Here is a 13,302-nt window from a genome sequence, read left to right as displayed (position 1 = left end):
CATTGTGCCATGGTGGGTGATGTGGCTGATTCTCTGTCATTGTGCCATGATGGGTGATGTGGCTGATTCTCTGTCATTGTGCCATGATGGGTGATGTGGCTGATTCTCTGTCATTGTGCCATGATGGGTGATGTGGCAGATTCTCTGTCATTGTGCCATGGTGGGTGATGTGGCTGATTCTCTGTCATTGTGCCATAATGGGTGATGTGGCTGATTCTCTGTCATTGTGCCATGATGGGTGATGTGGCTGATTCCCTGTCATTGTGCCATGATGGGTGATGTGGCTGATTCTCTGTCATTGTGCCATGGTGGGTGATGTGGCTGATTCTCTGTCATTGTGCCATGGTGGGGGATGTGGCTGATTCTCTGTCATTGTGCCATGATGGGTGATGTGGCTGATTCTCTGTCATTGTGCCATGATGGGTGATGTGGCAGATTCTCTGTCATTTTGCCATGGTGGGTGATGTGGCTGATTCTCTGTCATTGTGCCATGGTGGGTGATGTGGCTGATTCTCTGTCATTGTGCCATGATGGGTGATGTGGCAGATTCTCTGTCATTGTGCCATGATGGGTGATGTGGCTGATTCTCTGTCATTGTGCCATGGTGGGTGATGTGGCTGATTCTCTGTCATTGTGCCATGGTGGGTGATGTGGCTGATTCTCTGTCATTGTGCCATGGTGGGTGATGTGGCTGATTCTCTGTCATTGTGCCATGGTGGGTGATGTGGCTGATTCTCTGTCATTGTGCCATGATGGGTGATGTGGCTGATTCTCTGTCATTGTGCCATGGTGGGTGATGTGGCTGATTCTCTGTCATTGTGCCATGATGGGTGATGTGGCTGATTCTCTGTCATTGTGCCATGGTGGGTGATGTGGCTGATTCTCTGTCATTGTGCCATGATGGGTGATGTGGCTGATTCTCTGTCATTGTGCCATGGTGGGTGATGTGGCTGATTCTCTGTCATTGTGCCATAATGGGTGATGTGGCTGATTCTCTGTCATTGTGCCATGATGGGTGATGTGGCTGATTCTCTATCATTGTGCCATGGTGGGTGATGTGGCTGATTCTCTGTCATTGTGCCATTATGGGTGATGTGGCTGATTCTCTGTCATTGTGCCATGATGGTTTGAATCATATCATAGGCAATACACTTAATGTGCCACAAATGTCTACAAACACAAAAAGCTGATGATCAACACTGATGAGGATGCCATACACATGGCTCCTGATCTCAAAACAGACCATTTAAAACTTGATTTATGCAGCTCCTCTGCATGGACAGTGTACAATGTTTCACTGATGGGCAATTTTTTATCTGACACCAGTGGTTAAGACAACAGACAACAGGGGAGTAATCATCAGAGGAATACAGATTCACCGCAGACTACCTTCAGGGGTCATGTTCTTAGATATGAAAGTGAACATAACACTGACATCAATGTCAATCAGCCTGGCAGGTGTGATGGAGGCTCAGTGATGTCCTGGGGTGGGATCACCATGATGAACAGGACCCTATTAGAAATCTTCTAACATAGGAGGGTCAAATGACAGTTGCCCTTTGCTCAATGGTTTGTTTTCAAGACGACAATGCCATGTCTGTAATGCATGTTAAAGTGAGCATTGCCAGTAAGTCAGAGGTTACTTTCTATGAGGTTTCCCGTTTATTGACAAATCTAAGTATTGATATTAATAGCATGTAAAGGTTGAGTACAAGACAAAGGGACTTCTGGTCAGTTATCTAAATGGCTTGATGTACATGTTTCTTTGGTGAACACTTCCTTACCAACTTGGTCAGAAGACCCAATATGTGTGTGTTTTCGTTTTAAGAAATGGGCAGAGCTAATGCTTTGAGCGAGGCAGCCCGGCTGTACGCACAGAATGAGGAACCTATAAAAGCAAAGCGGCTGTACATAGAGGCATCAGAATCTATAATGAGGAGGTCAAGGTTACAATGGGAGGATAAAGAAGTTCTCCTACAAAAGTACATGCTGATGGCCAGTGTGTACGATCAAGGGTAAAACTTCCATAGCAGACATTCTACAATGTGAATTGAACACCTGAAAGTCAGCGTCATCCATATTGGCCATTTACTACTGACACCCTCTGTACCTTTAACATGGTCACTGACTTTAAGCCCCCAGCTAAACTTGAATAATATATTGGAATACAACATACAAATGAAAACACGTAATCAATTTTAACTCAAAATGACAAGATGTGTGTTTGTGCTCGTCAAACTCGAAACTAATCAAATGAGATTCAAACCTGTATGATGACATTATTGTGTTTGATTGTCTCCTGCTTCAATACCAAGAACATTTTAATATGATTTTTAGGGGCTGCCATCGGTCAAAAGATACATGAGTTGAAATAAAGGACATAAGTATGCAATCATAGGCAAAAGTTATGAATAGATATTAAATGTTACTAACAAAGACGACTAACAAAGAACAATGTGTACTAAAGGATGGTAGGTGCACACAAAAGGACACCAAATGCTAATGAACACTGTTGTCGATGAAAGAATGCAAGACAATGCTGCAATTTGTACATTCCGATTATATTTGTCTTGTTCTGCTCTGTATATGATAAACGTTGGCAAATAGCTACACGACACCAAGGTGCACTGTTACCTGGGATATCAGGTTTAATTCACTTCTATTTCGGCAACTTATTCTTACTACACCTTGGTTCAGGGGATGATGTAGCTCGTTCTTATCATAAGTCTGGGTGGTTGTTATATTCCATTTATTGTAGGCTGTAGGATGACCATTATGTATTTATATTGCCTGACTGATATATTCACTACACATATCTAAATGATACACTGAAGAGCCCAGTATTACTTCATATCAGCTCTTGGCTTCTAACCTTCAGTAGAACTTCCCAAATACAGAGGGAGAACCCATCTGGTCAGCGGTGCAGACTCAAACTCTCACTCCATCCTCTGACAACTAACAAGATACTGTCATCATAATTTATTCCTCCTCCCACGAAAAAATAAGTCCTAACTATTTTACCCTCTTTGTCTTTCTTTGTTTTACCACAAACCGAATGAGTCTTATATAACTCTTTGTCTCTTTGTTTCAGTAGTAACAGCTGCAAAATGAGTTATAACTCTTTATCTCTGTGTTTCAACAATAACTAATGTCCATTTTCTCAACTTCTGGTTGAGATTCAAACAATACTACCAAACTTTCAAACTGTCATTCTTGTACGTAAAGAAAACCGAGAATCTTCCAGATTGGCTAGGGCCAGCTAGAAGATATAAAAAAGTAATGTTACTTAATTCCTAATTTTAGACAGACCACTGGCTTTTAATCCCATATTTTCAACAAAGAAATCCCATTTGAAATTCTGAGTTACAGACTTTCATAAATATGTCAAAAATAATAACTTCACATTCTGCTCATTTATTCATTAAATGAATTAACACAAAATATATTAAAGTCAGTTCATAAACAAGAAAATATTTATCAAAACGTTCCACTTTCCCAGTGACGATGACTAAACACTTGATATATAATCGAAACATGTATATGATGTCACACAGTGGGTGCACAAGGGATGATGCAATGGATATGCATTGTGCACCTTGGTGTCATGCTGCTCATGGCATACATTTATCATATACACAGCGGAACAAGCTGATTAAAATTGGAATGCTGTACAAATTGCAGCACCATCTGGCGTTCTTTATTGACAATGTTGTTCGTTAGCGTCTGGTGTCCTTTGTGCGCACTAACATGCTAAAGAACACATTGTTCTTTCTTTTGACCTTTATTAGCAATCATTTATCCGTAATATTAGTCTATTATTGCACACTTTTGTCCTTTATTTCAACTGATGTTTTTTTTAAATGAATGTCCGTCTATACATTTTGCACAATATTACAAAACTTCAAAAATGTGTTTTCAAAGTGCATCCCTGTGTTCCGTGTTTGATAGAGTGATGACAAGAGAGAAGGCCACACTGGCAGCTGGTGCATGGCAAGGGGCTATGAACTTCCTTGATCCCAGCTGTCCCCAGAGATCCAGCATACAGGCTGTAGAGTCCTTCCTGTGTTTCCACAGTGGAACAGCACAAGGTGAGCCTGCAGGACAGAGTAGCTGGGTAAATCACTGCTGGGAACAGTTTTTCACTTTTATCATAGCACTTCAGCTCAATGAGGGAGGAACGCCTGAAGTGATGCAGGTCAAAGATGTTAGGTCTTGGACGTTTACCACCTTGGTGAACATCATGAGCAGAGGTATCTTGCTGACAAACCTAGACTCATCATATGGGATCAAACCTAGGCATGCATAATCGACTCTGCACAGTGAAGCATTGCACCTTAGACAACTTTGCTCTCAAAGCATACAGAGAAGAAAACGCATAGTTTAGATATCTGAAAAAATTGCAATGTGCTTCCTTTACACAAGGGTTATAACATGACTGTGGTGAATTCAGTCCTAAACCTGGCTTTCATTCTCCAGTCTTACATGTATGGTGACTGAAGGTAAATATGTTTTGATCCTTTCACATTGGTTTTCCAAATTTGTGGAAAATTTGCCAAATATTGTTGCAGTATACAGGGGTTTGGAAATTAATATTAATGTATAATATGTTTTATACATATATGTTTCCTTGTCAAATAGCAAGTAAAATGTCATAATTTACTTGATGAAGGTACTTTGTCCACCATTTCATGCAATACATTTTGGCTTGGGTATTGCATTTTCTGGCCATCTCTGTTAATCCTCAGTTTGGAATGAAAGTACCAGTTGTTTTTCTTATCACAATCTAATATTACCCATGGGGACACAGACATAGGGGAAATTATGTTCAATATTTCTCCCTCAGCATTAATATTTTTGCTTCATGCTGATTGGCTTCTTCAGATTGTCTGGATGGATATGTGTCTCTGTCTATTGACTGTTGCTTCTGTCCACAGAGAGTGTTCAGGATTGTCTGGAGGGATGTGTGTCTCTGTCTATTGACTGTTGCTTCTGTCCACAGAGAGTGTTGAGATTGTCTGGAGGGATGTGTGTCTCTGTCTATTGACTGTTGCTTCTGTCAAAAGAGAGTGTTCAGATTGTCTGGAGTGATGTGTGTCACTGTCTATTGACTTTTGCTTCTGTCCACAGAGAGTGTTCAGATTGCCTGGAGGGATGTGTGTCACTGTCTATTGACTGTTGCTTCTGTCCATAGAGAGTATTCAGATTGTCTGGAGCGATGTGTGTCACTGTCTATTGACTGTTGCTTCTGTCCACAGAGAGTGTTCAGGATTGTCTGGAGGGATGTGTGTCTCTGTCTATTGACTGTTGCTTCTGTCCACAGAGAGTGTTCAGGATTGTCTGGAGGGATGTGTGTCACTGTCTATTGGCTGTTGCTTCTTTCCACAGAGAGTGTTCAGGATTGTCTGGAGGGATGTGTGTCTCTGTCTATTGACTGTTGCTTCTGTCCACAGAGAGTGTTCAGGATTGTCTGGAGGGATGTGTGTCTCTGTCTATTGACTGTTGCTTCTGTCCACAGATAGTGTTCAGATTGTCTGGAGTGATGTGTGTCACTGTCTATTGACTGTTGCTTCTGTCCACAGAGAGTGTTCAGATTGTCTGGAGGGATGTGTGTCACTGTCTATTGACTGTTGCTTCTGTCCATAGAGAGTGTTCAGATTGTCTGGAGGGATGTGTGTCTCTGTCTATTGACTGTTGCTTCTGTCCACAGAGAGTGTTCAGGATTGTCTGGAGGGATGTGTGTCTCTGTCTATTGACTGTTGCTTCTGTCCACAGAGAGTGTTGAGATTGTCTGGATGGACATGTGTCTCTGTCTATTGACTGTTACTTCTGTCCACAGAGAGTGTTCAGATTGTCTGGAGGGATGTGTTTCACTGTCTATTGACTTTTGCTTCTGTCCACAGAGAGTGTTCAGATTGTCTGGAGGGATGTGTGTCACTGTCTATTGACTGTTGCTTCTGTCCATAGAGAGTGTTCAGATTGTGTGGAGGGATGTGTGTCACTGTCTATTACTTCTGTCCACAGAGAGTGTTCAAGATTGTCTGGAGGGATGTGTGTCACTGTCTATCGACTGTTGCTTCTGTCCACAGAGAGTGTTCAGGATTGTCTGGAGGGATGTGTGTCTCTGTCTATTGATTGTTGCTTCTTTCCACAGAGAGTGTTCAGGATTGTCTAGAGGGATGTATGTCACTGTCTATTGCTTCTGTCCACAGAGAGTGTTCAGGATTGTCTGGAGGGTTGTGTGTCACTGTCTATTCCTTCTGTCCACAGAGAGTGTTCAGGATTGTCTGGAGGGTTGTGTGTCACTGTCTATTGCTTCTGTCCACATAGAGTGTTCAGGATTGTCCGGATGGTTGTGTGTCACTGTCTATTGCTTCTGTCCACATAGAGTGTTCAGGATTGTCTGGAGGGTTGTGTGTCACTGTCTAATGACTGTTCCTTTTATCCACAGAGTGTTCAGATTGTCTGGAGGGATGTGTGTCTCTGTCTACTGACTGTTGCTTCTATCCACAGAGTGTTCAGATTGTCTGGAGGGATCAGTGTCTCTGTCTATTGACTGTTGCTTCTGTCCACAGAGAGTGTTCAGGATTGTCTAGAGGGATGTATGTCACTGTCTATTGACTGTTGCTTCTGTCCACAGAAAGTGTTGAGGATTGTCTGGAGTGATGTGTGTCACTGTCTATTGGCTGTTGCTTATGTCCACAGAGAGTGTTCAGATTGTCTGGAGTGATGTGTGTCTCTGTCTATTGACTGTTGCTTCTGTCCACAGAGAGTGTTCAGATTGTCTGGAGGGATGTGTGTCACTGTATATTGACTGTTGCTTCTGTCCACAGAAAGAGTTCAGGATTGTCTGGAGGGATGTGTGTCACTGTCTATTGACTGTTGCTTCTGTCCACAGAGAGTGTTCAGATTGTCTGGAGGGATGTGTGTCACTGTCTATTGACTGTTGCTTCTGTCCACAGAGAGTGTTCAGATTGTCTGGAGGGATGTGTGTCACTGTATATTGACTGTTGCTTCTGTCCACAGAGAGAGTTCAGGATTGTCTGGAGTGATGTGTGTCACTGTCTATTGACTGTTGCTTCTGTCCACAGAGAGTGTTCAGGATTGTCTGGAGGGATGTGTGTCTCTGTCTATTGACTGTTGCTTCTGTCCACAGAGAGTGTTGAGATTGTCTGTATGGACATGTGTCTCTGTCTATTGACTGTTACTTCTGTCCATAGAGAGTGTTCAGATTGTCTGGAGGGATGTGTTTCACTGTCTATTGACTTTTGCTTCTGTCCACAGAGAGTGTTCAGATTGTCTGGAGGGATGTGTGTCACTGTCTATTGACTGTTGCTTCTGTCCATAGAGAGTGTTCAGATTGTGTGGAGGGATGTGTGTCACTGTCTATTACTTCTGTCCACAGAGAGTGTTCAAGATTGTCTGGAGGGATGTGTGTCACTGTCTATCGACTGTTGCTTCTGTCCACAGAGAGAGTTCAGGATTGTCTGGAGGGATGTGTGTCTCTGTCTATTGATTGTTGCTTCTTTCCACAGAGAGTGTTCAGGATTGTCTAGAGGGATGTATGTCACTGTCTATTGCTTCTGTCCACAGAGAGTGTTCAGGATTGTCTGGAGGGTTGTGTGTCACTGTCTATTGCTTCTGTCCACAGAGAGTGTTCAGGATTGTCTGGAGGGTTGTGTGTCACTGTCTATTGCTTCTGTCCACAGAGAGTGTTCAGGATTGTCCGGAGGGTTGTGTGTCACTGTCTATTGCTTCTGTCCACATAGAGTGTTCAGGATTGTCTGGAGGGTTGTGTGTCACTGTCTAATGACTGTTCCTTTTATCCACAGAGAGTGTTCAGATTGTCTGGAGGGATGTGTGTCTCTGTCTACTGACTGTTGCTTCTATCCACAGAGTGTTCAGATTGTCTGGAGGGATCAGTGTCTCTGTCTATTGACTGTTGCTTCTGTCCACAGAGAGTGTTCAGGATTGTCTAGAGGGATGTATGTCACTGTCTATTGACTGTTGCTTCTGTCCACAGAAAGTGTTGAGGATTGTCTGGAGGGATGTGTGTCACTGTCTATTGGCTGTTGCTTATGTCCACAGAGAGTGTTCAGATTGTCTGGAGTGATGTGTGTCTCTGTCTATTGACTGTTGCTTCTGTCCACAGAGAGTGTTCAGATTGTCTGGAGGGATGTGTGTCACTGTATATTGACTGTTGCTTCTGTCCACAGAAAGAGTTCAGGATTGTCTGGAGGGATGTGTGTCACTGTCTATTGACTGTTGCTTCTGTCCACAGAGAGTGTTCAGATTGTCTGGAGGGATGTGTGTCACTGTCTATTGACTGTTGCTTCTGTCCACAGAGAGTGTTCAGATTGTCTGGAGGGATGTGTGTCACTGTATATTGACTGTTGCTTCTGTCCACAGAGAGAGTTCAGGATTGTCTGGAGGGATGTGTGTCACTGTCTATTGACTGTTGCTTCTGTCCACAGAGTGTTCAGATTGTCTGGAGGGATGTGTGTCACTGTCTATTGGCTGTTGCTTATGTCCACAGAGAGTGTTCAGATTGTCTGGAGTGATGTGTGTCTCTGTCTATTGACTGTTGCTTCTGACCACAGAGAGTGTTCAGATTGCCTGGAGGGATGTGTGTCACTGTCTATTGACTGTTGCTTCTGTCCATAGAGAGTATTCAGATTGTCTGGAGGGATGTGTGTCACTGTCTATTGGCTGTTGCTTCTGTCCACAGAGAGTGTTCAGATTGTCTGGAGTGATGTGTGTCACTGTCTATTGACTGTTGCTTCTGTCCACAGAGAGTGTTCAGATTGCCTGGAGGGATGTGTGTCACTGTCTATTGACTGTTGCTTCTGTCCATAGAGAGTATTCAGATTGTCTGGAGCGATGTGTGTCACTGTCTATTGACTGTTGCTCCTGTCCACAGAGAGTGTTGAGGGTCGTCTTGAAGGCTGTGTGAAGCTGATAGAGGGTCTTGTGGAGTCTTTTGAATTCTTGCTGCTCCATCTGTCCCTTGTGAAGGCTCTTCTTGGAGATGACAAGAAATCTTGCAGGGCATTCTCTACTCTCATTCTCAGGTACCTTTCTGATGATTCAATCATCGTTAGGAAAACATGAGATACATTTTTTAAACAAAATGTTTTAGCTTATGAAAAAGTAACATTTCTTGATACTGATACTATGATAATATCAATCAGGAAAAGAAATGTTTCCTTCAAAGTTATTTTAAGTCTTTGAACATTTCATTTGTTTTTGTCATTTTCTTCATTCCTGACAGACAAAAACTGGAAACACCGCTGTCATGGGAAGAAAACTCTCACCAACACAATCCATGGCAGCCAGTTCTTGACCATGTTGCTGAACATGGAGCTCCAAAATTTCTCAAGGTCATATGGAGAACACAACTTGGTCATCTTCGGATTGTCAATAACATGTAAGTATTTTATTTAAAAAAGATTCACATGTTAAAGCTTAAATAGACCACACTTTGTTACTTTTGGGGGTTTACGGATCCTACCAACAATAAGTAAGTGTTTGAGGCCACATGTTGTGAAAGATCTATTCTATTAATGCCTTGCATCCAATTGACATATGCTATGAAATTAGGGTAACACAAGTTGAGTTCACAGTGACCAACTAATCACTTTCTTGCTTTTTTTAAACACTTAAAAGCTGTTGAATAAAAAATAAAGAGGTTATCAGGAATTCCTTTGAGGGGGACTACCAGTCCATGACAGACCTCAACCTGAGACTGACAGATGCTGGCTTCCTGACGGCTGATCTGCAGATGGTGCTGCCCCCTATCAGAGCCCTCAACCTGGATCCTTACACAGGGTAAACTTTCACTGTTGATCCTTACACAGGGTAAACTTTCAATGTTGATCCTTACACAGGGTAAACTTTCACTGTTGATCCTTACACAGGGTAAACTTTCACTGTTGATCCTTACAAAGGGTAAACTTTCACTGTTGATCCTTACACAGGGTAAACTTTCACTGTTGATCCTTACACAGGGTAAACTTTCACTGTTGATCCTTACACAGGGTAAACTTTCACTGTTGATCCTTACACTGGGTAAACTTTCACTGTTGATCCTTACACAGGGTAAACTTTCACTGTTGATCCGTACACAGGGTAAACTTTCACTGTTGATCCTTACACTGGGTAAACTTTAACGGTTGATCCTTACCCAGGGTAAACTTTCACTGTTGATCCTTACAGAGGGTAAACTTTCTCTGTTGATCCTTACACAGGGTAAACTTTCACTGTTGATCCTTACACAGGGTAAACTTTCTCTGTTGATTCTTACACTGGATAAAATTTCTCTGTTGATCCTTACACTGGGTAAACTTTCTCTGTTGATCCTTACACAGGGTAAACTTTCTCTGTTGATCCTTACACAGGGTAAACTTTCACTGTTGATTCTTACACTGGGTAAACTTTCTCTGTTGATCCTTACACTGGGTAAACTTTCTCTGTTGATTCTTACACTGGGTAAACTTTCTCTGTTGATCCTTACACAGGGTAAACTTATACTGTTGATTCTTACACTGGGTAAACTTTCACTGTTGATCCTTACACAGGGTAAACTTTCTCTGTTGATCCTTCCTTAGGGTGACTATTGGGGCCGTTTTCAGTATTGTGATCGTATTGCGATAGTAGCCCACACTCTTACAAAAGTATTGTGATAGTTGTGAACCAACTTTAAGGCTTGATTATTATATTACTTATATATAGAAGAAGTGAATAAAGTATTGCTGACAATCTCAAAGAAGGCCTTTTGTCTCCCTGTCGGAAAGTATCCCTGAAAGGAAAGTACCTCTGACCCAATGTGGTCATAATCCTTGCTAAACAAGGCAGGTTTGAAATTCGCATAGTTAGGTGTTTATGACTAATTGCTGCTGTTGAAACTGTCGATTATCATGAATACCATCAATGATACTTTCGGCATATGATATAATAGTACTATTGTTGGGCAAACGATTGCGATATCTCGATAGCTCGGTATATTGTTACACTTCTAATCCCTCTAAACAGGTAAACTTTCACTGTTGATCCTTATACACACAGTAAACTTTCACTGTTGATCCTTACACAAGGTAAACTTTCACTGTTGATCCTTACACAGTGTAAACTTTCACTGTAAACTTATATTTACTGGAGGGTAAACTGAAATATTGTTAAAAGCAGTGCTATACTCATTCAGGTATTCAGGTGATGCTTCACAAAGAAAACAAGTAAATAGCATTCCTGTTGTGTAAAGAATAGTGAGTGAGTACCCTGTTTTCGGCAAAAGTCAAGCAATATCATAATCAGTGAGAAATTACGGATGATTGAACTTGGGTCTTCTGCATAAACCGAGTATTAAGAATACAAAGGCTGGGATGGCTGTAATGAGGCGGTGTGGCTAGATCCAGGCAGTGTATACTGTGACCTGTACTTTCAGGCTTCACCTCCACACGTCAGGCCTGACCACCAAGTGGCACTCCTTCAGTAACATACCGCTCCCCCATGCTCAAGTCCACAGATATGGTATGTGCTACAATCTTTGAAAGAGCATGAATATATACTGTAAACCATGCAAGTAATGTGTCACCATATTAATGGGTCATGAAATTAGTTTGAGCATGTCTACCTTTGAGTGTAATAACGCTGTCTCATAAAACACCAAGATTGATCACATGGTGCCACGATAAGGAGTATTAACAATTGGTTACTTTCTCACGAGACAAAACTTCCATGAAATCTTGACAACTTCCTTCCTTTGGAAGATACAGTGTAGGTTCTGTGCCTTGCTGTTAAAATATATGTACAAATCCCAGTGGCATAGATGGGTGCTAATGATGTCAATCACTGGATTGTCTGGTCCTGAGTGGATAATTACCGATCACTGTCATACATCTTGAATATTGTTGAGTGTGGTGTTAAACAGCAAACAAACAACATGGATGGGCAGTGTTTTGCTTTTACTTATTACATTATTATTCAGTCACTGGTTTGTGTGGCAGAGACTTCATTAACAGTTTATCTTGATACAGCTGGTATATTGTTGACTGCAATGTTTATCACCATTCACACGCTCACTCTTTGCCCCTCCCAGGACTACACATAGTACCAACACTGACTGAGGTGTATCGTGACACTGACACAGTTGTCAATCTGGCATGTCCAGAGTCCTCCTTGGTAGATATTACATCACCACGGTATGCGCAACAACTGACCCTGTTTTGGACAGGACCAGGAGATCAAGGGGCAAAACTTGATCTTATACCTTTTCTGAGGGTTTTATGCAAGAAGGTGAGATAAAATCAGTTAAAGATTAACCTTACGATCATTTGACAGGTCCTGGATTGTTGAGAATCATTTAGCCAAAGCCTTGTCCCTTCTGATTTATTAGCTCAACAGACCAATGCTGTGGCCATATTTTGTTGTAGACAATCCTTCATTTCAGACAGGTCAATTGCAATAACCAGCACAATCAGTCACTATTAGCAAGTCAACGGTTACATGACGAAACTAAAATTAGCCTGAGACTGCATGTTTTCCAGATGGTAACACAATAATCACAAGGACTTCCCTTGTGGGAACAATGTTCAAAGACCATTCTTAGATATTCTCAATAAATATTGCTGATATACTTCTAAAAACTGCATAAAACCTCATTAATGTGTACAAATAAAGAATTTGATGAACTGAAAAACTCTTTCTTTAAACTGTTTTAAGAGAGCCCTAGCAGACATTGAAGCCAAAAAAAAATCAAGCATGTTCCGCAATTCTTCTCCTACTGAGAAAGGTGGCGCCATTTGGGAGGAGAAGATGAAGATGTCCCTGGAGTACTGTTTTGCAAAGGGCTATGAAATGTCTCAACATGTAGGTCTTGTTTTCGTGTCTCCACCATTACCCCCCACAACTGAGAGAGGGGAGACATATTGTTTTTGCCTCGGTTCCTTTTGTTGTTGGCGTTCCAATGCTATTCTTAGCCATAACTTGAATACAATTCCATGTTTTTCTTGGAAACTTGGCATATGTGTTGCTCATCTACTGGTGCCTTTTGCTTTTTAAACAATTTCAAAAATGTATTTTTTTGTTTTCATGGAAACGATTCATGCTTTAATTTCTGTATCAGTTTTCAATCAATAATATTTGTTACATTTTACAATAACCCAGCCTGAGAACTACTAATGAAAGTATTACCTTACCGCTTGTTTCACAACAAAATGCTTAAACTAATAGAATGGGATCTTCAGAACATGCCCTGATTAACCAGTCATGCAAGTAAGACATTGATTGATAGCAACTGTTAGTTGAACA

General features: G+C 41.6%; 1 protein-coding gene across 1 annotated transcript in view; it reads left to right on the top strand.

Annotated features, from left to right (window-relative positions):
- The window catches only part of LOC124137451, a 32,249-nt gene that overhangs the window by 10,922 nt on the left and 8,025 nt on the right, over positions 1-13,302 (top strand). The window contains exons 5-12 of the mRNA XM_046503733.2: positions 1,829-2,015; positions 3,949-4,088; positions 8,918-9,068; positions 9,269-9,424; positions 9,694-9,825; positions 11,438-11,523; positions 12,092-12,288; positions 12,715-12,861. Of these exons, the coding sequence (XP_046359689.2) occupies positions 1,829-2,015; positions 3,949-4,088; positions 8,918-9,068; positions 9,269-9,424; positions 9,694-9,825; positions 11,438-11,523; positions 12,092-12,288; positions 12,715-12,861 (1,196 nt within the window). The remainder of the gene's footprint in view (positions 1-1,828; positions 2,016-3,948; positions 4,089-8,917; positions 9,069-9,268; positions 9,425-9,693; positions 9,826-11,437; positions 11,524-12,091; positions 12,289-12,714; positions 12,862-13,302) is intronic.

The sequence above is a fragment of the Haliotis rufescens genome, unplaced genomic scaffold, assembly GCF_023055435.1.
Source record: "Haliotis rufescens isolate VD_foot unplaced genomic scaffold, xgHalRufe1.0.p SCAF_7, whole genome shotgun sequence".
In the NCBI taxonomy this organism is placed as follows: Eukaryota; Metazoa; Mollusca; class Gastropoda; order Lepetellida; family Haliotidae; genus Haliotis; species Haliotis rufescens.
Note: the sequence above shows the minus strand (reverse complement) of the source record. Positions and strands in the feature narration are given on the sequence as shown.